This window comes from Colletotrichum graminicola (assembly GCF_000149035.1).
Source record: "Colletotrichum graminicola M1.001 genomic scaffold supercont1.35, whole genome shotgun sequence".
Lineage (NCBI taxonomy): Eukaryota > Fungi > Ascomycota > Sordariomycetes > Glomerellales > Glomerellaceae > Colletotrichum > Colletotrichum graminicola.
In genome coordinates, this window is record NW_007361039.1 from 471,030 (window position 1) to 492,170 (window position 21,141).

A 21,141-nucleotide genomic window follows, 5' to 3' on the forward strand; every position below is an offset into this window, starting at 1 on the left:
GGAGCAGGATATAACGTATGCCCAACGACGCCTTGGCTCTGGGCAATGGCCAGCGGCGTCACGAACAAATTAAGAACACATATGCACAACATTGAATTGGCCACGCTAGAGATAGGGTACAATCTGGAATTAAAATAGAATTCTAATGGAACTTCTAAACATTATGCCGAATGCGTCAGTAAAGTAACAGCATTCCGCATAACAATTTTGAGTAAGCCACGGCTGAGAGACTTGGTGCGCCACACTGCGCTTGCTGTCTCGCCCCGGCATAATCAGCCCATGCAAGCAAAGTTTCACTGCATGCGGAGAGGTCTCAAACATTGCATTTGTGGCCTTGCTTACTTCTATTCTTGTGTTTTCGTCAATCTCAAGCTCGGCTGAAAGTTTCGTCAATAACAACAATCATGCAGACCCTGCCCCAAGAAGTTGTCGACCAAATCGCCTCTAACCTCTATCGACCTGATCTGAAGAACCTCTTGTTGCTATCGCCGACGCTCCGTATGGCGGCGGAAAAGCACTCTGAGGGGCTCACCAAGTGCAAACTGCACTACAAGGATCTTGACAACTTCGTTGAAAAGTTCCGCGGCGCCCGTTTTTGTTGGCTCCAAGAGGTCGAATTTGATTTGAGGTTGCCGGGAGGTGTAGGCCACGATGACGTTAACGCACCCGATGACCCGGCCGGCGACCAGGCTTGCAAAGACGACCTATCAACCCAGATCCATGCGCTTTTCAACGCATTGAAAGTCCTTGAGGGTACTGAAGGGCCAAAGGGAACAATACAGCTGAAGATCATTAGCCCAGAGCGGCAGAACCCTGAATCCACCAGGCTGACTGCAGGCCGGCATATTCACCTGCATGGTCTGGAGCAGGTTCATGTGCTTCAGAGTATCGGGTCTCTTTACGTTGGCCCACCTGCAAGTCTGCAAGATCCGAGTTTATATAACAAGCTTCCCTTACGAACACCTCTGGACTTGTCGACCAAGCTGCCGAATTTGGGAATGCTGCGGATCGACCTCCTGGATGAGCACAATTGCGACCCAGAGTGCGAACGCACCCGATTCGATGAGAGAGAAGAATTCGCACTTGTTGCCGAGACCATGTCATTGCAGGTCAAGCGGGCCGAGATCATTTTGCAGAGAAGAAAGGCTCATGAGGTTCTTGACCACGACTCGGCAATGCCAAATCTTGTCCGAGGGGGTCCTCGAGACCCGTTCAGCTCCAGTCTCCGAGTTCTTTGTCGCTATCTCACCCAGCTCCAACTCAGTGCTATCATTGACCAGTCATTCTTCTGGCCTGACGATGGAGAAGGTGATGTTTGGCCCAATATGGAATCACTAGAAGTCAAGTTTCATCCGACCACTCCTTTGGGATCATGGTATTTTCTGGGGCCCCGTGGGGAAGGTAACGGCGTTCAAGGGTATCCCGTTGATGGTATCGAATATCTTGGCGAGAGCCAGAATACCGAAGGCGGCACCATCATAATGGGGCATGCTCCCTGCCGTCCGTCAGGATGGCGTCTGAAGCCCAACCCAGAAACACTCCGTCCACTTCTTTCTGCATATGCGAAAGCAGCCGCAAAGATGCCTCGTTTGAAAGAGGCCATGATATGGTCGCCCATCTGGTGGTCGCCAGGAAACCATGCGAGGCCAAGGTTCTCCTACCACAGCCATTTCGACATGATGAACAACAAAAGGTCCTTGGGCTGGGGAATTGGCTACAATGCGCCCGGAACGGAAACAAAGCCTGATAGACCAGAATCAGCGTCATCTGAAGATTCCGAGGATGGTGATGTTCGTTTATTTGAGTGGAGAACTGGGAGCTGGGAGCCCGATGATGCCTTGAAAGACTTGTTCCATGAGATTGGTCGAGAGAAGCATGGGGAGGAATTTGATGACGATTGGGATCCTGATGCAAACCAGGAAGATCTGTTTTTCGAAGGATTCTGCGTTGGGAAAGAAAGTTACATGATATCTGAGTTGAAGGGTGAAGAGATATTGCAATGATGTTTGTCTGTATTGTAGACATGGGCAGCGGTTTTGTTGTTGCAGGTTCGCTTGATACAATTCGCACTCTGCTGCTAGCATTTATGACCTTCAGAGACCAATGCACACGGTTATGAGAAGCAGAATATCAGATTTGCACAGTCTTATCTTTTCTCGGTCTCTAATTGGGAAATGATAAGAGCTTGACTTCCAAGAAATAGCAAAGCCTTGGCCGCCCACACTTGAGCCATTCAGAACTCGTTCACTTCCAGTCAGCGTCTCGGCGCCGCTGCATATGGATTCAGACCTTGCAAGTCAGCAACGAACAGACAGGGAACATGGATGTGTGGCCGGAATCCTTGAGTGTGGCGAACACATTTATGAGTCTTCTATCTACACCGGACTCTTAGCTTGCCCACGCCAAGGTGCAGCGGCGCCTTCTACCAACACCAATGTCGCCTAAGTCATTCGGCCCCACGTTATCCCATTCAAATGACCTTATCTCTTAGGAAGTACGATTGGCTACGGCAGATAGCTGCGGACTCTCTTGGCAAGATGTCTTTATCAGCTCCGAGTACTGATATGAGCGGTCTAAAGTGTTACAAAGATGTGATGGGCATCGGACGCACGTCAGATACATGGGTCCACGGCGGCCGGCGGCCCGAAGGCTTTCCAAGCAAATAGGATTTGCGTTTATATAGCTACTTACTCGGCCATTCCAGCATGATACAATTTTGTTCGAGGAGTGACTCCGAGTGCCCATTCGTGTAACCTACAAGATACAGAAACAACATTGACGCGAAGTGTGCGATCATGGATTCGACACCGGTTCTCAACCAAGGCTGGGGGTTAGTCTTGCTCCAAATGTGATAGAAGCATGGGAAGAATGCTAACTACTTATTGCAGATATGGTCTTATGATTGGCCTTGGTATCCTGTTCGCGTATGCTTTACGTCTCTACTCACTCTAGGCGCGAACCAGACTGACCGTCCACACAGCGTTTTCATGATCATCATTACATGGGCGCTCAAGAGATACAACTCTGAGCTGCAGACTTCGGAAATGTTCACAACCGCAGGACGATCTCTCAAGTCCGGACTGGTGGGTGCATCTGCATACATGTATCAATCGATCCAACGGAGTTGCTCATTCTGCATAGGTTGCCTCTTCCGTCCTCTCGACATGGACATGGGCCGCAACGCTTCTCCAGAGCACAGCCGTTGCCTACAAATAGTGAGATTTTCACACGCCGGTGGCTTCGAGTGGGATTGACGAATTTGTAGCGGCGTTTCTGGCCCTGTGTGGTATGCCTCTGGTGCAACGGTCCAGATCATTCTTTTCGCCACGCTAGCCATCGAACTGAAAAGGCGAGCTCCGAATGCTCACACATGTAAAGTCTCGCGCCACATGTTCACGGTTGTAGGCTAACGTGGACATCATCTCAGTCTTAGAGGTTGTCAAGGCCCGATATGGCCCCATCACTCATGGTGTTTACATTGTCTTCTGCTGCTTCTGCAACATTCTCGGTACGCAGTGAACCCCGCAAGATTTCCTCTGCAACGAATAGGTCACTGATTTGAAAATCCAGTCACTGCGATGCTTCTTACAGGTGGCTCAGCCGTAATCCAGAATCTGACGGGAGCGCCAGTGGCTGCTTCTGTGTTTCTTTTCCCAATTGGTGAGCGGTGCAACAAAGGACTTAAATCGCTGAGTGATGATGTGTATTAACAATCATGATAGGCGTTGTCGTATACACCCTATTTGGAGGCATCAAGGCTACGTTCATCACTGACTACATCAATGGGCTGGTTATCCTTGTCATCATCTTCGTGTTTGCCTTCACGGTCTACTCGACCAACGAGCTCTTGGGATCTCCCGGGCGAGTATGGGAGATCCTTACGGAGTTGGCAGCTAAGCGCCCTCTATCTGGGAACTCTGGTGGCAGTTACCTAACCATGCGCTCTCAGGGAGGCGGTAAGCTCCTTCATTACATGTCAAGGACATGCAGTTCATAAAGGCCTAATACGCATCCAGCCGAGTTCTTCATCATCAACCTCTGCGGGAATTTCGGAACTGTTTTCCTCGATAACGGATATTAAAACAAAGCAATTGCGGCTTCGCCTATTGATGCTTTGCCTGGATATGTTATGGGGTCAGTCAATATTGCCAATGGTCCGTGGTTTCTCAGTGCTAACATGACACAGCGGCATTAGCTGGTTCGCCGTACCGTGGTTAACTGCGACAACCATGGGCCTTGCCGGTCTCGCCCTAGAAACGTACGATGTATGGCCCACATATCCGAACCGTTTCTCTCCGGCGGATGTCGATGCCGGTTTGGTTTTACCTACGGCTGCGGTTGCACTTTTAGGAAAAGGAGGTGCTGTAGCAACATTGATATTAGCCGTGAGTTGTGAAAATCAGTTATGAAAGCAAGAGGTAGCTAACGGTTTGGAGTTTATGGCCATCATGAGCACATACTCGTCTGAGCTCATCGCCGTTTCGTCAATTTGCACCTATGATATTTACAAGACATACTTCAACCCCTCAGCAACCGGAAAGCAACTTATGCGCATCAACTACATCGGCATGGGAATCTTCGCTCTATTCATGGCCGGCTTCGCAACAGGCCTGAACTATGTCGGAATCTCCATGGGTTACCTTTATCTCATGATGGGCGTCATCATTTCATCTGCCGTGCTACCTGCCACCCTGACGCTTCTTTGGAGCGGTCAATCCTGGGCCGCTGCGACTTTCAGTCCCATCATTGGCTTCGTCCTCTCCATGACTGCATGGCTAGTCACAACGAAGATCATGTACGGCGAGCTTAGTGTAACCAACACAGGCGCCAATGGACCGATGCTGGCTGGTAACCTAACCTCGCTTCTTTCGCCTCTTCTATTCATTCCGCTATTGACGTTCATCCCACCCTTCAAGCCCCAGAAGTATGACTGGCAAAGCATGCTTAATATCCGCCAGTCGGATGATCGCGACTTTGCTGATGGCGCAAGCATGGATATTGAGACTGCTCCAACGGTTCAGATACAAGCGCTTGGTGGCCCAGATGAGAAAGCCAAGCTCGACAAAGCCGCCAAGACTGCTCGTTGGCTTACTGTCGGCGTTACTCTCGTCCTGCTAATTCTTTGGCCAATGCCATTATACGGCAGTGGCTACGTTTTTGGTAAATCTGTGAGTTATAACCTACTCCGTGAGAAGGCTCAAGGTTTATACAGCCTTTTCTGACTATGTACAGTTCTTTACCGGTTGGGTCGTGGTGGGCATCACATGGCTGTTTGCATCCATGATAATGGTCGTTTTCTTGCCGATCTTTGAGTCTCGAAGCACCATCGTGCGTACTAGTCAAATGATGTTGAAGGATTTATTCGGTATAAAAGGAAGGAAGAAGCCAGCAATCGACGGCCAGTCACCTAACTTGAGGACGCCACCAGAGGTGGCTGAGAAAGTCGAGCCGAAGGCTTGAGCTGACTTAATTCGTCTGCGTACCAATAGGTTTCTAAGGTTTACAGTAAGCGTCTTCCAACAACACATGGGCTTTCACACGAAGCAACTCAAAAGCTTGGAGCTTGCAGGTTCAGGGCAGTCAATTTGATAGTTCAGGCCCCACAGCAAATCAGTCATTTGGGTCTTGACTAACAAATTCTACATCAATACAACGTCTTCTACATTGTAACTAGTCCCAGTCTTGTGGGTACCATTGGTCATGCGCACGAGGAAGGGTTCGAAAAAAGTCGTGATGGCTTTTGTGTTTTCCAACGCATAGATTTCAGATACATCTAGGAATTTGAGTCAATGCCCAGAGTAATATGTTCGGGGCACATGAGACTTACATTGGTCTGGTCGAATAAGAACCATGGCACCAACTTCGGGATCCACGCCGTATCTGGCATATGCCTGTCCGTGGCCCGCATGATAGCTTTCATCATCCACAAAGATGTTCTGAAGGCCTATTTCCAAGTAAGAGTAAGCGTTTTGAACTTGCGATACTTGATTCCATGTGGGGGAAGGGGTTTCACATTTAACCCTCCATTTCCCTGCGTAGGGCGTGAACAATTTGGGAATCTTCTTATCGTTTAGACTCTTGCGGTCAGACTTCAGTACCAGTATTGGGTTCAAGAAACTGTTCATTTCCTTTTGAGGCTCATCAAACCGCCTGAGAACAACTTCGAGACTTTTTGCAAGCTTCCATACAAGTTAGTGATCTTGGTCTCGTCGGGTCTGTATATGAGGCTCGAACAACAATGTTCACGTACCTTGACCAGACGTTGTTCCGCGTGTTTCTGGGCAATATCCCCCGGAAAGATAGCTAGAGACCACCTAGAGTCCGCCTCCAGAGTTTGCGAAAGTGGCATGGCTTTAGCATCCGAGAAGCGAACGACCTGAGCGCTGGGAAACCTCATGCCAGGTGATATACCACATGCCAAATCATCATGCTCACCAGTTTTTACCAGTATAGAAGGCTTGTACTGTATCGCAAGCCCGGCAGTGTATCTACCAGACTTGATGAAATATTCCTGAAAGTCCTTGGTAGAATAGCCGTGCGCCTTCCGGTAGGAGGATGAGAACATCTTGGCGAATTGCCGGTCAAAGTCGATCAGATCCTTGGCAGTGTGATGTCTCTCAGAGACATAGGTCTCCAAAATGGACGGATGGGCTTGACCTCGAAGCACCGCAGATAGCTTCCACCCAATGTTGTAGCCATCTTGGAGACTGACATTCATGCCCTGGCCAGCTTTGGGGGAGTGCGTATGACACGCATCTCCAGTTAAAAAGACCCGATGATCTTTTGTGAAGTGGTCGGCAAGACGCTGGCCTATCGAGTATGCCGAGAACCACGAAGTCTCTGCGATTTCGACCTGGTAAGGTTTGAAGATACAATCAAGCCGTTCTTTGACTTTTTCTGGTGTAACCTCGGCTGTGGTAGTGACGGGCATCTCCATGTAGAACCGGACTTTCTCGTCGCCCTCTCGCGGGATGATGAGAAGGTTGCCAGCATCAGACTGAAGGACACATTTTTTCCGGATGTCGGGAAAGTCAGTCCTTGGATATACGTCCATCACGGCCCAGACCACATCGGTGCTGTCCCCTATCATCTTGAATCCCAAAGACTTTCTGACAGCGCTATGAGCTCCATCACAACCCTTTGCCTCTGTTTTAGTTATACTGCACGGAATAGTAGGGGAAAAGAAAACCAACCAAAGCATATTTTGCACGATAGGTGCGCTCGACTCCATTCTCCATTGATTTCACAGTTACGCAATGTGCGTTCGGGTCCTGAGCTGCTTCACTGTCGACGACAACTTCATAAATCTCATTGTTGTACCGGATGTGCGATTGTCCCGATGACTTGACGATGTCCTGAATGAGAAACTCGTTGATTCGTGCCTGGCTCAGTATGACGTGAGGGAGGTGGCTGAGTCCAGGCTCAGTGTCCGGCTCGAGATGCGACCTCCTGATTCCGCCATTTCCGTCTGGTGACCAAAAGGCAAGTTCAAGAACGTGGCAGGCTTCCTTTAGCACGTCTTCAGACAAGCCGAGATGCTCCAGAATCTCAACTGTTCGGACTTGAACCCCGTCGGCCTGGCCTTGTTTGAGCATGCCTTCGCGTCTCTCGAGAATTTTGAAGTTGATACCAGCTCGGGCTAACCAAACGGCTGCACAGAGACCGGCCGAGCCGCTGCCGCAAATAAGAACGTCACACTCTTCGGACATGCTGTAAGTTAAGGATGACTCGCGGTGGTTAATCCAGGCTAACAGTTTTCTACGGCGAGGCAATGATTTAATGCATCTGACCACTGCCTACATTTTCCAGCGGGATAGAGCCGGCTTCCCCCAATCATCTACCGTAGTGCGGGGATAATACTATCTCCCCGGAAAGCAAAAATGTTACGTGCGGGGGAGGCTCAGACCATCCCTGCATCAAAGGCGTTTGCTTCCGAGAAGAGATCCGACTTCCGTCCGGCATGCTAACTGGCAACCGGTGACAGCATGGCCAAAGGTGTTGTTCAAACGGGGTGGATCGGAATCGGCGTGGGTCCTTTTCCACAACACCGATGGGGCCGACAAATTTTCACAAAATCCGGAATGCCGGCCGCAAGTCAAGACTCATGTGGCTGTGTAATGATTGTTTCTGCAACTGCGTTACCAAGAAAAAGGGCGTGTGCCACTGACGCATACCAAGAGAGTACACCTGACTATGGGATCGTGCGGTTCCAGCTACCCCTCAATCGCCTCTCACATAAGTATGACGCTTGCATCGAATAAGATGAGCAGAGACAATAGGGCAAACGGATGACACTCGGCCAGTCAAAAATTTGCTTCGGCGGATCTTATTTCCATTTCCACAATTTTACGTCATCAAATGGAGAAAAATAATTTCTTTGTATTTCGGTAACTGTGCATCAACGCTGAAACCTGCCCTCACTCGAATCAAGATTCACACACCAGCAAATCGTCACCATGTCTTCCTCTACCATTCCCACCTCCACTATTCCCACCTCCACTTCTGTCGTCGAGAGCGCCGTCATCAAGGCCCCTCTCAGCCATGTTTGGCACTTCATCAAGCGTAAGTGCAGCCATCACACATGTACCTTGGCGGGGGTACATGGTTTAAGACCTTGGGGCTCGGGCAAACGCTTATTTCGTATGTGAGCCAATAGTCCAGAACTTCCAGAGCTTCTGGTCAGCTCTGAAGGGCAGTGAGTTTGTCAAGGCTCAGGAGGAGACCGACATCGTCCGCTGGACCTTCAAGGATGGTACCGTTCTCGAGGTCAAGCAGGAGGAGCACAGCGTGAGTTCACACTATCGATATCACTTCGTGGACGGAGCCCATGAGATGTGCTGACCATCATATCAGACCATCAACCACTACATCACCTACAGTGTGATCACCTCCCAGCCTGAGCTGTCTTACACCAGCGTGGTCAGCACTATCCGCTGCTACCCGGTGACCTCCGGCGAGCTTGAGAACAGCACTTTCGTCGAGTGGACCGGCAACTTCTCCAGCGATGCCGATGCTGGTGTCATCCAGGATGCTAAGTTCAAGCGCCGTGAGGCCCTTGCCGACCTTGCCAAGGCTGCTGCCAAGTTGTAAGGTAGACATGAGACGCAATGTCTTAGGGTTTTTCTGTTGTTGCAACCGAAGGCCATGCCTGGTTAATTGAGTAGGAGGGCCATAAAAAAGTAAAAGATACCATAAGCAATTCATTTTTGCCATTCAATATCCTCTTTGCACAGAATCACCAAATGCTTGATTAATCTATAATACACTCAGCAAGCTTATTAAGGACAGTGAAATTTATATGCCAATTGTAGTTATCTTAGATATTTACCCTTCCCACCTTAGTGATTGTTAACTGGACTCTAATATAACTAGCTATATGATACTTTATATATTAATATATTTTAGTAGCTCGAATTGTTTATTGAGTGTTGATCTGCATTGATAATAATTTGTAAAGGCGAGACGTGTGTACTTACGTAGACCCTCTACCTTACATTGCTATGGATCTTGTTCTACTTCCCCTGCGGGGCACTACCGATTCGCAAGTCAATACCAGTTTGATCCTAAACCCTACTGCAAACAGCCAATGACAGACGTTTAAAGTAGACATAATAGTACCAGGATCTTGACAAAGCCAATATCGACTTTCCCACCTGCATCGTGCCTAAAACTACTGTAAGTTGTGGAGAAGGGACATCGTTCTTCTCGATTCAACCTCCCAATGAATTGCCGGCTCCAGTACCATGAGACTTCTCCAAATTTAATTTTTAAATAAACACTACTGGCTCCCGTGGGACCGAGTGTGAAGAACGCAAAAGACGCCAATGCCGATGCCATTTGGGGTACGTAATGGGACGCCTGTAAAGAAATGATTCTCAGGCGCAACGTAGCAGAAAGCACGTTGCGAGGACTTTGAGTCTGCTGCGACATCGGGTTTGATGGTTACGGAAACGTCGGCGCCGCCCGTGGAACTTTTCGAAGGGGGAGACTCTGAGATACCGTGGGCGAGCTCGCGAATTCCAGCAACACGTGGAACGGCTGTGTCGCAGAACACGAGATGCTCTCCCACTTCGTGATTAGCAAAATCAGCATATGGCGTCAGCGGAAGTGAGGGCGTGGTCTCAACAACGATGTACTGGTAGTCCGGATCAAAGAAAGAAATCAAAGCACGGGAGGTTTTGAGACGCAAGACAGCGAGCTCAGCAAAGGCCGTCAGCGCCAGGTCTGGGGAAGTGCGTGATTCTGCCGGGGGAATGAGGTCTTCCATATTGATGTAAATAGCCTGAGCAATCAGAGAAGGATCGTATCTGCAGCCACTTGTGAGCAGAGGCCATTGTGGAAATGGACGAGAGGCAAACCTGTATGTCTCCTGTTCACGATGGCCTTCGAGGACAGCCCGAAACCTCTGATACATGAACATGGCGATGGTGGAAGGAGCCCGGCCTCCTCCCATACCAACGATTAGTATAGGATGATACGACAATCTTTGATGCCAGAAAGTTTCGGTGAGATTTGGCCCGCCCGGAAAAGCCGTCTCGCGGATCAGCGGGATGGTCTAGGATTACTGCTGGTGAGAGTGTCAGGAGCGCAGAAGCGACTATCTTACTCGTCAATACCTGCTCGGCCGAGGACAGGCGAGATGACTTGTGCCAGTTCCAAGCCGCAGGAGAAGGGATTCCCATTAGGCAGGTGTACACCAATGTTCCTTTCGTAGAGTTGATCAATCTCATAAAGCCGATCCACACTTGTCAGGCAGTGTCCGCAGGATGGCCTCCTACAGCAACGCAACAGGCGGAATATGTGGTGAGGATGGCCATGGATGCAGAACGCACCGACTGGAAGTGTGGTTACAATCATTGCGTGGCCTCCCACTACCACCTCGAAACGGCATGGCTACTATTTTGTCTACAGATTCGGTCGATGAATGAGTCCCTCATCTACCTACATTTTGAACGAAACTCTGCTGCCGAGCCGCTACGGAGGCGTGCGGGAGGCCGTGCAAGTCAGACAAGCATAACAGGTACAATCTGCTTCCTGTATCGGAGACTTGTACCTGCCGTGGTGAGAATCAGCTTCTGTTTGATACAGGACCTACGTTACGAATATTCTAGTTCCTATTGTGATACTGTTACAGTAAGTGGCTCTTCTCCTCTCTCGATCCGCCACCGATTGGTTGCCTCCAACACCCCTGTGATCCCATCAAACAACCATCCCCATTTCCTCAGAAACCTTTCCGACATCTCCCAACCCGTGATGTCCCAGGGCGGCGACCACGCAATCATACCGCGTCGCTCGACCTCGTCGTCAGGAAAACCCTCGAATAGCCCGCCGATGCAGTCGGCCCACAACTCGTCCTCGTCAAACGTGTCGGCGGCCCGGATCAGGTTGTCTCGTGCCTTGGGGCACGGGAACATGTCACTCCAGTCCCCATGCGGCACCGTTTGCTGAACAGCGGTGGGCAGCAACGTTGGGGGAAGCACTTTGGGCTGGGAAGGGTAAGTGATGACGTGGATGACTTCCTCGTTGCAGTCGAGTGGCGTGACGAGGGTGCCAGAGATGAGGGTGCGATTGACAGCCAGAGCACGTAGGACATTGTATTGCAGGAGGGTGATGAGGTGGTCTGGACAGAGCGGGAAGAAAGTTCCCCAAGAAGCCTTTTTGCGGGGTTTTTTTAATAGGGGACTTCTCGCATTGTATAGTTGCTTCATACGGGATGCTGGAACGATAGAAGCGGATTGTTTCTCAACGTCCCAGCATTCCACCGCCGCTTCTGGCTCGATCAGCGTCTTGGTCGTAGAACTGGATGCGTGGGCCTTCTTTTCCAGGGCTTTGCGTTTTCCTACCGGACTGTTAATTTAGATATAAGGCCATCCCTGAGTCGGATTGGCCCCGATTCCTGACTTGTCCAAGTGTGGGAACATAACATTCACTTACGGTACGCTCTCGTGTTGAGTCTCGTCTGTGCTCGTCTACGTGCTGCAGCATCCTTGGTCCCAGTCCAGTCGTCTTCCCTTCTGATCAACTATATGCAATGAGCATGTCATGTCCTCTCGATGTCGGGAATGCGGCCAGATAAATACCTCGCCTAGTTGTGACATTGAAGCGAGTTGGATGCTTGGTGCTGTCGGGCTAACAGGCTGATACGTACTCATCTTGGTGTTTGAGTCGCGATAACACTTGAATAGATGATGAATGATGCGAGGTTCCCCAGGCCATTGCAGGCAGTCCATGCAGCCTGCTCACAGCGATATGTATGTGGCAGCCGGGAATGGAGGATATCTGTGCCCGATCATCCGAAGCCGAGGCGCAGACAGGTAGGGGATGGCGAAGTACGGGTCTGCACGTAAGTCGACATTGACCCCCTGTTGTGAGAGTTGATCAATCATGAGAGTCGACAGAACGACATACTACGGGTTGTCTAACTGGAGCAGGTCTAGCGTCATGCGACCTGCTCACATCGTAGACCATCATCACAATCCCCAGCATCAAACATATGCACTGCTCGCTTCACAAGCGCGATGATACCATTGGTAGCTTGGTGAGCCCCGCACTTCATGCAGCTGGCTCACTCGTCCACTCGGTTCTCTTATGTTTCTCTCTACTTCAACATGATCGAACTGGAAGTATTAGCATCGTTGACCGGGGGCCCACGGGTCATGCAGGTTGCTCCCAATGACTGATATTGGAAAGCTATTCCAAATGCAAGCATCCAGGATCTCGTTCTGCGAAAGCCATATAGAGATGGCAAGAGGACATCCAGTTCGACAGATCTTTTGTATCATCAAACTCATAGACCTTATTCAAAGACATTGAGTCATCTATCTCATCGTATTGCACGCGAAACAGAAATAAAATCAATTCCGGTTCTCGTTGTTTCAACATGACTTTCCACCCCGACACACTCCCCGATGTTGAGGGCACATCATTTATCGTCACAGGAGGGAACTCCGGCATGTAAATCTCCCCCTCTCACCCTTGTCACGAAGTCCGAGTCGCTGATCTTATCAAACCATAGAGGATACTACACCGTAGCTTACCTAGCACAACACGGCGCCCACGTGTACCTGTGCGCCCCATCCGCAGAGAAGGGAGCAGCAGCCATCGCCACCATCAAGCAGCTGCACCCCTCGGCCAACATCGACATCTTGCAAATGGACCTCATGGACCTCAGCAGCGTCGTCGCGGCCGCCAGGAGATTCCTAACCCTCGAAACGACCCTGCACGGACTGGTCAACAACGCAGGCATCATGGCGACGCCCTTTGAAATGACCAAAGATGGCCACGAGGCCCAGTGGCAGACCAACTACCTCGCGCACTGGGTTTTGACGGACCACCTGCTTCCTGTGATGCTGCGGACCGCCAAGACGCTGCCTCCAGGCAGCGTGCGCATCGCCAACCTCACTTCGTCGGGCCACTTGGGCGCACCCACGGGCGGCATCAATTTCGAGGACCCTTCGCTCAAGGACGGGGACCCGTGGCTGCGGTACGGACAGAGCAAGCTTGCCAACATTCTGCATACCAAGACCCTGCATACGACGTACGGCCCCGGTTCTGTTAGGGCACGGAACCGAGAGGGCGAGATCTGGGTTTCGTCCGTTCACCCAGGCGTCGTTGAGACGAAACTCGCCTCGTCGATGGAAGCCACTGGGTCGGGCATGATGCGCATTCTCTCAGTCCTACGCATGTTTGGACTAACTTGGTCGGCCGACAAGGGTTCGTGGAACAGTTTGTACTGTGCGGCGAGTCGTGATATGAAGGCGGAGCAAAGCGGTTCATACATGGACGTTTTTCGGAGATTTGGCGAGCCATGGTGACAGAGCACCGTATCGAAAGAAGACGCGCTTGCAGAGAAATTGGAACAGTGGACGAGGGAGGTAATGGCAAAGGAAGGGTGGGTTCAGTAATGGTATGAACTAGTCTCTGTGTTCTTTTGGTTATTATAGATAACTAGATTTGCTCTTCCACGCTATTAGACAGCCCTAGTTTTCGTACTTATTCACGCATATCTTTCCTCTGCTACATTGTGCATTATTACTTTAGTCTCTTGGTCAATTTCTCGATGAAAATATTCCACATCATTTGCAGTCCCACCCTCGACTGCTGCCAGTAACGGCTACCAGCCACAGGGTTACGGCTCAGTCCAAAAAGAATGGACAAGATGTATCCAAGGAAGGCCGCCAAGGCAATTTTTGGTAAGGTTCGCCTTCTTCGCCCTCGGTGGGTTGGCCCCTGTTTAATATCAGTGTGGCGGCCCATCAAAATGACAGCTTGCAACTTACGCTGATTCGAAGGTCTTTGAAGTTGGGGAATAAGCAGCGGTACCAGAAGTATGCCTGAGAATATGGATAGGTTACTCCATTCCACTTCTTGCCGTCCTTGGTATCTTTCAAGTACCAGCTCGTGCATCCGGTGAACCACACAGTATTCTCCATGTCTCTTTGTATCCGGTCGACGTATTGCTGCTCTGCTTGTCGGGTAACTTCGACAACTGTGCCTTTGCCGTCAAGGAGTGGCTCGATGATACGCAGAGCATAGTTGACGGAGTTCTCAGCTGCGATGATGGCAGAGTTATGCCCCGTGAGTGAGTTAGGTCCTGCCCAGAGGTCAGTGCCAGTTGTTCTTGAGGGCGTATTGTGAATCATATTTACCAAGGAGGATGAAGAAGTTGGGGAAGCCGTTCGCAATGGTGCAATTGTAAGCTTCTGGGCCGCCGAAGGACTCCCAATGCTGATCAATTGTTTCTCCTTCCCGGCCAACGATTTCTAGCCCCCCAACGGCATTATTCGTCACAAACCCATTGGCCATAACAATGACATCCGCCTCTATGATCCCGTTCTGTGTACGGATGCCCTCGGGCAGGATCTCTTGTACTGGCTCGTCTAACAGAGTCAGGTTCTCTGAATGCAGGCTTTGGAGATAACCGGCATCGAATATGCGCCGCTTGCATCCGATCTCGAAATCGGGAATCAACTTGTCGTGATATTTTGCAGGCGCCGTCTCCCTCATGTATTTCTCGGCTTTAGCCCTCATCCCCTGACGATACTTGTTGCCAGCCTTTGTCATGTAGAATCCTCGGAGAGCATCCTCTGCCTTCGCATAGCACAGAAACCGCTGCAGGAAGATCGTTCCTGGGATGTATCTCAAAAAGTATTTCAATATGGCTGTGTTCTCGGAATCGACAGGTGGCAGGAACCATTGCTTTGAACGGATGGCCTGCGTCAAGTGCTTGGTCTTGGATACAATCGCGGGCACAATCTGCGAGGCGGTACATCCGTTGCCGAACACTATCACTCGCTTCCCCTCGATATCTACATCCTTGTCCCACCGGGACGAGTGAAATATGCGGCCTTGGAAGTTGCTCGCGCCGGGCACGTCAATCTCCTGCGGCTGCATCAGCTGACCAGTGGCTGCAAAAAGAAACTGGCATTCGTGGTAGAATATCTTGCCGGTGTTGTATTCCCGGATCGTCATGCGCCATCGTTTATTCTCTTCAGACCATTCGCATCGTTGGACATTGACCCCGAAACGCATCCTGTCGATGAGCGAGTACTTCGTTGCGACATCGTAAAGATACTGCCATATCTCCCCTTGAGGGGACAGGATTCGACTCCAGTCAGGGTTGGGCTCGAAGGAAAAACTATACAGTGCGCTAGGAACATCACATGCGCATCCTGAAGCAACATGTTAGAGATTATCTTGACCAAGCCACGCGCGACATGATTTCATACCGGGGTATTGGTTGATGAACCAGGTTCCCCCAAGCTCACTGTGTCGCTCGAAAAACCGAATGTCGCCGATGCCATGCCACCTCTTCAGCGTTGCCCCGAGTGCAATGGCCGAGAAGCCGGTGCCTACGCACGCGAACTGGGTATAGCTGGCTGGTCCTGATGTTTTTGACATGACTGACGGTTGTCACACAAATATGGCGAGCGGATTCGTCGAAATTGAGTTAGCGTACTTATTGCTGGAACTCAGGCTCGGCTCAGTGTAGGTCTCTATGTGTTAAATCGTAGGGATTGTAATGGTTAATTAATTAATTCTTGTAATGTGTTGTGTAACTCTAGTGAAATCCTGTGGGAACAGGGAAATTGTCAAAGTGAGCGAATTGGCCAGATACGTACGGTCGCCTGTGGGGCAATTGGCTGCAAATGGGCTAGTCATTTCTCAGATGGATTTCTCCACCCAAATCAAGGGAGAATAATATGTCAAATGTGGCAGAATTACACGTGAATTAGCCAGTAAATGCACAGTTGCCCTATAGCGAATTGTTAGGGAATAGGCGGTAAATTAGCCCTACTTCTAATAGTAACTTCACTAATAATATTGCTAGGATTAGCTAGGGATTTCCTAACTAAGAAATAGGGGTTTTTCCCTATTTCTATAGTAATTTACTATAGATATATAATATATAAAAGAATTAATTAAGTAACTATTATAATCCTTATAATTTAATAATTAATAGTTTAATATATATATTTATAATAACTAATATACTTATTTACTAGAGCAGGGTAGGGCGATTAGCCTAGAGTAAGGTAGTATACAGACTAATTAGAAGATTCTAATCCTAATTAAGTATAAAGATATAAGTTAGTATTAATAGGTTTAGAGATAGACACATATAATTTATCTTTTATACTTATACCTACCTTCTAATTAAACTAAAGCCTCTTTATAATTTACTTTTAATTATAATAACATAAGATAATTAGGAGTAATTACCTACCTAATTAATATATAATTATACTTAATCCTATAGTTTAATACTTATAATTAATATTAATTTTAGATAGATTAATATAATTTATATACTAATTAGTAAGGAATCTTATATTACTTTTAGTAGTTATAGTGTTCTATATAGTTACTACACTATAAGAGTCCTTATACCTTATACGCTTTTAATAGTCTCCCTTTTTAGAATATTAACTATAGGTTTAAACTAATTAAAGAGATATTTAGTTAAGTATACTAAGTAAGTAATTATAAAAAGTAATAATAATAAGATAATAGGATTATAAGAAGTAACTAATTAAGGGAATAAGGAAAACCTTAAAAAGATAATAAGATAATAAAGTAATAAATTAGTAACTTAGATAATAGAAATTACCTAATTATAAGACTAAGATATTAAGTTAGAACCTTAAAGGTTACTAATTTATAATACTAACTAAGATAGATTATAAAAATACTAAAAGAGCTAGATAAAGCTCTTAAAGGTCTTTATAAGTAAAGTAGTCTATTATAATTAGTTACTTATAGTTAATTAATATAAGATAGCGCCTTAAGAATTACCTAATCTAAAGATATAAAGCTATTAGCTTTAAGACTTCTTATAAGTATACTAATTTAAGTAACTATTATAACTTTATAAAAAAATTATAATAAATTAAAAGACCTTTTTTATTAAAAGTTAGTTAATAAGTTTAGCTAAGGCTAAGGATAATTATATAAATTCTACTAATTAGGGGTATAGCCTTAGCTTAGATAATAAGATAAGTTACTTTAGTACTCTTAAAAAAAATATTAAAAAGTTAAAATTAGAATATAATTATTAGAATTTTTAACTTAATTAATAAGTTATATACTAAATAACTACTAACTAATATAATAAGTAATAACTATACTACTTTTTCTTAAGAGGCTACTCCTAAGTATACCTTAGGCTTAACTCTAAATACTACTTTAGTAAGAGGACTAGCCTTTACTAAGTATTAAGAGCTAAAGGGGATTAATCCTTTTAAGGATAAAAAGAGTAGTAACACTTCTAATCCTCTACTTATAGTACCTAATTAGAAATAGAAACCTCCCTTTATCTCTTAAGAACTTAACCTTTTTATAGATACTTTTCTTACTACTCTTACTACCTAGATTTAGCCTAAGGTCCTATAAGTAATAGTAAATATAGTCCTTAACTAAGGAGAGAACTTAAGCTTTTTTAAGATACCCCTTTTAGGCTAAAGTAGTGCTATAGTCTTTTCTAGAGATAATATTATTAACTTCTTAAAAAAATATAAAGATTAATATAAGCTTATATAAGTACTAGACTAATTAAGGGGTATACTAGTAGCCTACTATATAGGTAGAGATTATTAAACTTTAGTAAAGGATATAATTAAAGACTTACCTTAGGTCTAGGCTAAGGCCTATCTCTTAAAGAAGTATAAAAGATAAGATACTAATTAATTTCTTAATAAAAAAAAATAAATTAAAAAGGTTATAAGGGGATTACTAATCTCTAGCTTAGACTTATACTTAGCTAAGGCACTTTTTATTAGTATTAATAATATAATTACTAAGGTAAAGTAATAAGGCCTCTATATAATTTTTAATAAGAGCTTAATTAAGGCTATATATAAGTAATTTAACACTAAGACTATAGAAAAACTAGTAAATAAGATAAGGATTAGCCTTTTAGCCTTTATTTAATTAATAAAGTATATAATACTTAAAAGTAGACTTCTTAATATAATTACTTATAAGAAGAAGTATAGGCCTTTATTTACTAATAGTAAGGCTAATAGTACCTTTATAATTTAACTAGCCTAGTAATAGTCCTAAAAAAAATTTACTTATTAGTACTAAGATTACTAGTAACTAAGATAATTAACTATTAATATCTAGGTTAACTAATTAGTCCTAGGTAATACTAATTAAGACCTTACTAATAGTATAAGTAAACTTAAGATATATTAGAATTCTATTTAGCTAAAGGGGTCTACTTAAGTGTTTAAAGTTAGTATAGTATAACTAAATTAAGTAAAAGTATTAGGACTAAAAGATAAATATTAGTACTACTAGTCTAATAAGTATTAATTTATTTAAGATTATTAGTAATACACCTTTAATAAGGACGTATATCTTATAATTTTAGTCTAAAAAGCCTAGTATTATAAGAAGTAAGATAGGTAAAGTCTAATAAATAATATACTATTTCTAGTAATTAAAGACAGCTAATAAAGTAAAGTTACTAATTAAGTTACCTTACTCTCTTATATTATAAATATATCTACTAATAAAGACTATAAGTTCTTAGTAAAGCGTATTCTAGATTAATAAGTTAGATACCTTTAGTAAAGCACCCTAGATTTACTATCTATAGCACTAATAAGTAATATTAGGTGTCTATATATAGTATAACTAGAGGATAAGAAGTAGGAATATGCTAATATCTTTATAGTATAATAAGGTAGGCCTTTTAAGAACTATACTAGCTAAGATAAATATACTTAAGATAAATTATAAAAGGTATATAGTATAAAGAAGTTAGTTAGGCCTTAGCTAATTAAGAAAAAAACTATTTTATTTACCTTAAAGAATAAGGAGATTATAAAGGTTAATAATAATAGTAACTATAATTATAATCTAGATTAAGTATCTTTACTAGCTAAAATAAATATAACTATTTTACTATAGCTAAAGCCTATAGAACCTATAACTACCCTTAAAGACTATAAACTATATATAGGTAAGAGGGAGCCTAATAAATTAAAAAAAGTTATAGCCTCTAAGTAAGCTTAAGGCCTTAATCTATATTAAGAAGTAAAGAAGTTAGCTAATAAATAGCTAGACGCTTTAGTCTTACTTCTTATTAGACTTCTCTAAAAGATATAGCTAGAGTTTAATATAGCTATAAGCGCTACCTTATATAATTAAGGGTATATTAACACTAAAGGTGTTTAGATTAAGGCCTTAAAGTCCTTAATTAATCTTAAAGAAACAGCTTAATAGCAAAAAGATATTAAAGAACTACTAAATAAGTATAATTCCTTAATTAATAGTAAGTCCTTAATATTTATTAAAATTAATAAAGTATAAGGCGTAAAGCCTATAGTAAAACTACTAACCTTAGTTATTTTAAATATATACTTATAACTAAAGGTCTAAATATTAAGTGTTAATTAGTTAAATAAAGGCCTTTTAATCTTAGTAATTCTTAACACTAAAGTATAAGTTAATATCCTCTTAAAGCAGTATATTAAAGCTACTAGGATCTTATATATAGTTACTAGTCTCTAAATAAGGACTTTTAAGTCTAATCTAGGTAGTAATATAACGTTTAATAGCTTCTACTTTACTAATATCTAGATTAATAGATATAAAGTAACCTTCTACTTCTTTATTAAGGATAAATAAGAAATAACTAATCTACTTCTACTAGGCCTGCCTTTTACTTAAGACACTTAACTCTCCTTTAGGTATAGTAAGTAACTAATTACTATATATATCTATATAAAAGAAGCCTTTTTAAAGATTCCTATTAAGGTAATTAAGATAAATAGCTTAACTAAGATTACTAATATCTTACTATAAATTAATAACTATATTATTATAGTCTTTAGATTAAAAAATTAGATTTTAATAGTAAACCTAGGAGTGCTACTAGATCTAATAAGTTTTACCTAGAGATTAACCTTAAAGAAGGTAAGAAGATAGTAGCTATAATTAATTAAAACTAAGCTAAAGAGATTATAGCCTTAGTTATATAGGCTGTAATTAAACTATAGGTAGCTTATATTTATAAGGTAATAGTAGTATGTCTGTTAGATTAATAGAATTATAAACTAGTAAAGAAGGATCTCTATAATAAATTTATAAGAAAACTAGTCTCTTACTAAGAGAAGTAGTTAATCTACTATAAGATCTAGAAACACTAAAATAAAGCTACTTATTAGTATAAAAAAGTTAAAGAAGTAGCTATAATCTATATAATATATAAATATAAGGATTAAAAGGTCTAACTAGTTAATAATACTTTATCTAATAGATTAGTACCTAATAGTAACCTACACTAAAAGATTAAGAAGCTTAAAGGTATAAAGTAGAAGCTTTAAGAATAGATTAGACTATATAATAATATTATTACACTAAAGATTTCTAATATTAAGCCTTAATCTAGGCTTACTAATAAGCGTCTTAAAGTAATAATAAAAGATAGCCTATATCTATTACTAAAAGAAAAAGACTTATTTAAGTATATCCTCCTTAATTAAGAGAAATCCTTAGTATAGGAATTTTTAAAGTGTAGCTAATTAGACCTAATAGTTACTTTACTATAAGTAATTTATACAATCTTCTATAAAGTATAGTAGGTAAAGGGTACCCAATCCCAAAAGCCCTCCTTCTAAAGGCGCAAAAGTA

The 21,141-nt window shown here is 44.1% G+C and overlaps 7 protein-coding genes across 7 annotated transcripts; 4 read left to right on the forward strand and 3 right to left on the reverse strand.

Annotated features, from left to right (window-relative positions):
- Window positions 1-404: 404 nt before the first annotated feature.
- GLRG_08048 (uncharacterized protein) lies at window positions 405-2,003 on the forward strand (the record flags this gene model as incomplete). Its single annotated transcript, XM_008098733.1, has 1 exon — window positions 405-2,003. The coding sequence occupies one exon, from the start codon at window positions 405-407 to the stop codon at window positions 2,001-2,003; it is 1,599 nt and encodes a 532-aa protein (XP_008096924.1).
- Window positions 2,004-2,795: 792 nt separating this feature from the next.
- Window positions 2,796-5,460, forward strand: GLRG_08049 (sodium symporter family protein; the record flags this gene model as incomplete). The annotated part of the gene is made up of 12 exons (XM_008098734.1): window positions 2,796-2,830; window positions 2,889-2,924; window positions 2,981-3,083; window positions 3,142-3,215; window positions 3,266-3,372; window positions 3,428-3,508; window positions 3,571-3,660; window positions 3,723-3,956; window positions 4,089-4,134; window positions 4,187-4,385; window positions 4,437-5,168; window positions 5,233-5,460. The coding sequence occupies 12 exons, from the start codon at window positions 2,796-2,798 to the stop codon at window positions 5,458-5,460; spliced, it is 1,965 nt and encodes a 654-aa protein (XP_008096925.1).
- A 179-nt stretch (window positions 5,461-5,639) lies between these two features.
- Window positions 5,640-7,709, reverse strand: GLRG_08050 (FAD binding domain-containing protein; the record flags this gene model as incomplete). Its single annotated transcript, XM_008098735.1, has 5 exons — window positions 5,640-5,773; window positions 5,828-5,944; window positions 6,014-6,179; window positions 6,251-7,138; window positions 7,194-7,709. The coding sequence occupies 5 exons, from the start codon at window positions 7,707-7,709 to the stop codon at window positions 5,640-5,642; spliced, it is 1,821 nt and encodes a 606-aa protein (XP_008096926.1).
- Window positions 7,710-8,456: 747 nt separating this feature from the next.
- GLRG_08051 (uncharacterized protein) lies at window positions 8,457-9,090 on the forward strand (the record flags this gene model as incomplete). Its single annotated transcript, XM_008098736.1, has 3 exons — window positions 8,457-8,562; window positions 8,657-8,787; window positions 8,854-9,090. 3 exons carry the CDS (start codon window positions 8,457-8,459, stop codon window positions 9,088-9,090), a joined length of 474 nt encoding a protein of 157 aa, XP_008096927.1.
- A 2,024-nt stretch (window positions 9,091-11,114) lies between these two features.
- Window positions 11,115-12,098, reverse strand: GLRG_08052 (uncharacterized protein; the record flags this gene model as incomplete). The annotated part of the gene is made up of 3 exons (XM_008098737.1): window positions 11,115-11,839; window positions 11,935-12,022; window positions 12,081-12,098. 3 exons carry the CDS (start codon window positions 12,096-12,098, stop codon window positions 11,115-11,117), a joined length of 831 nt encoding a protein of 276 aa, XP_008096928.1.
- Window positions 12,099-12,880: 782 nt separating this feature from the next.
- On the forward strand, window positions 12,881-13,814 carry GLRG_08053 (short chain dehydrogenase; the record flags this gene model as incomplete). Its single annotated transcript, XM_008098738.1, has 2 exons — window positions 12,881-12,954; window positions 13,016-13,814. The coding sequence occupies 2 exons, from the start codon at window positions 12,881-12,883 to the stop codon at window positions 13,812-13,814; spliced, it is 873 nt and encodes a 290-aa protein (XP_008096929.1).
- A 441-nt stretch (window positions 13,815-14,255) lies between these two features.
- GLRG_08054 (uncharacterized protein) lies at window positions 14,256-15,900 on the reverse strand (the record flags this gene model as incomplete). The annotated part of the gene is made up of 3 exons (XM_008098739.1): window positions 14,256-14,593; window positions 14,649-15,671; window positions 15,729-15,900. The coding sequence occupies 3 exons, from the start codon at window positions 15,898-15,900 to the stop codon at window positions 14,256-14,258; spliced, it is 1,533 nt and encodes a 510-aa protein (XP_008096930.1).
- Window positions 15,901-21,141: the final 5,241 nt, after the last annotated feature.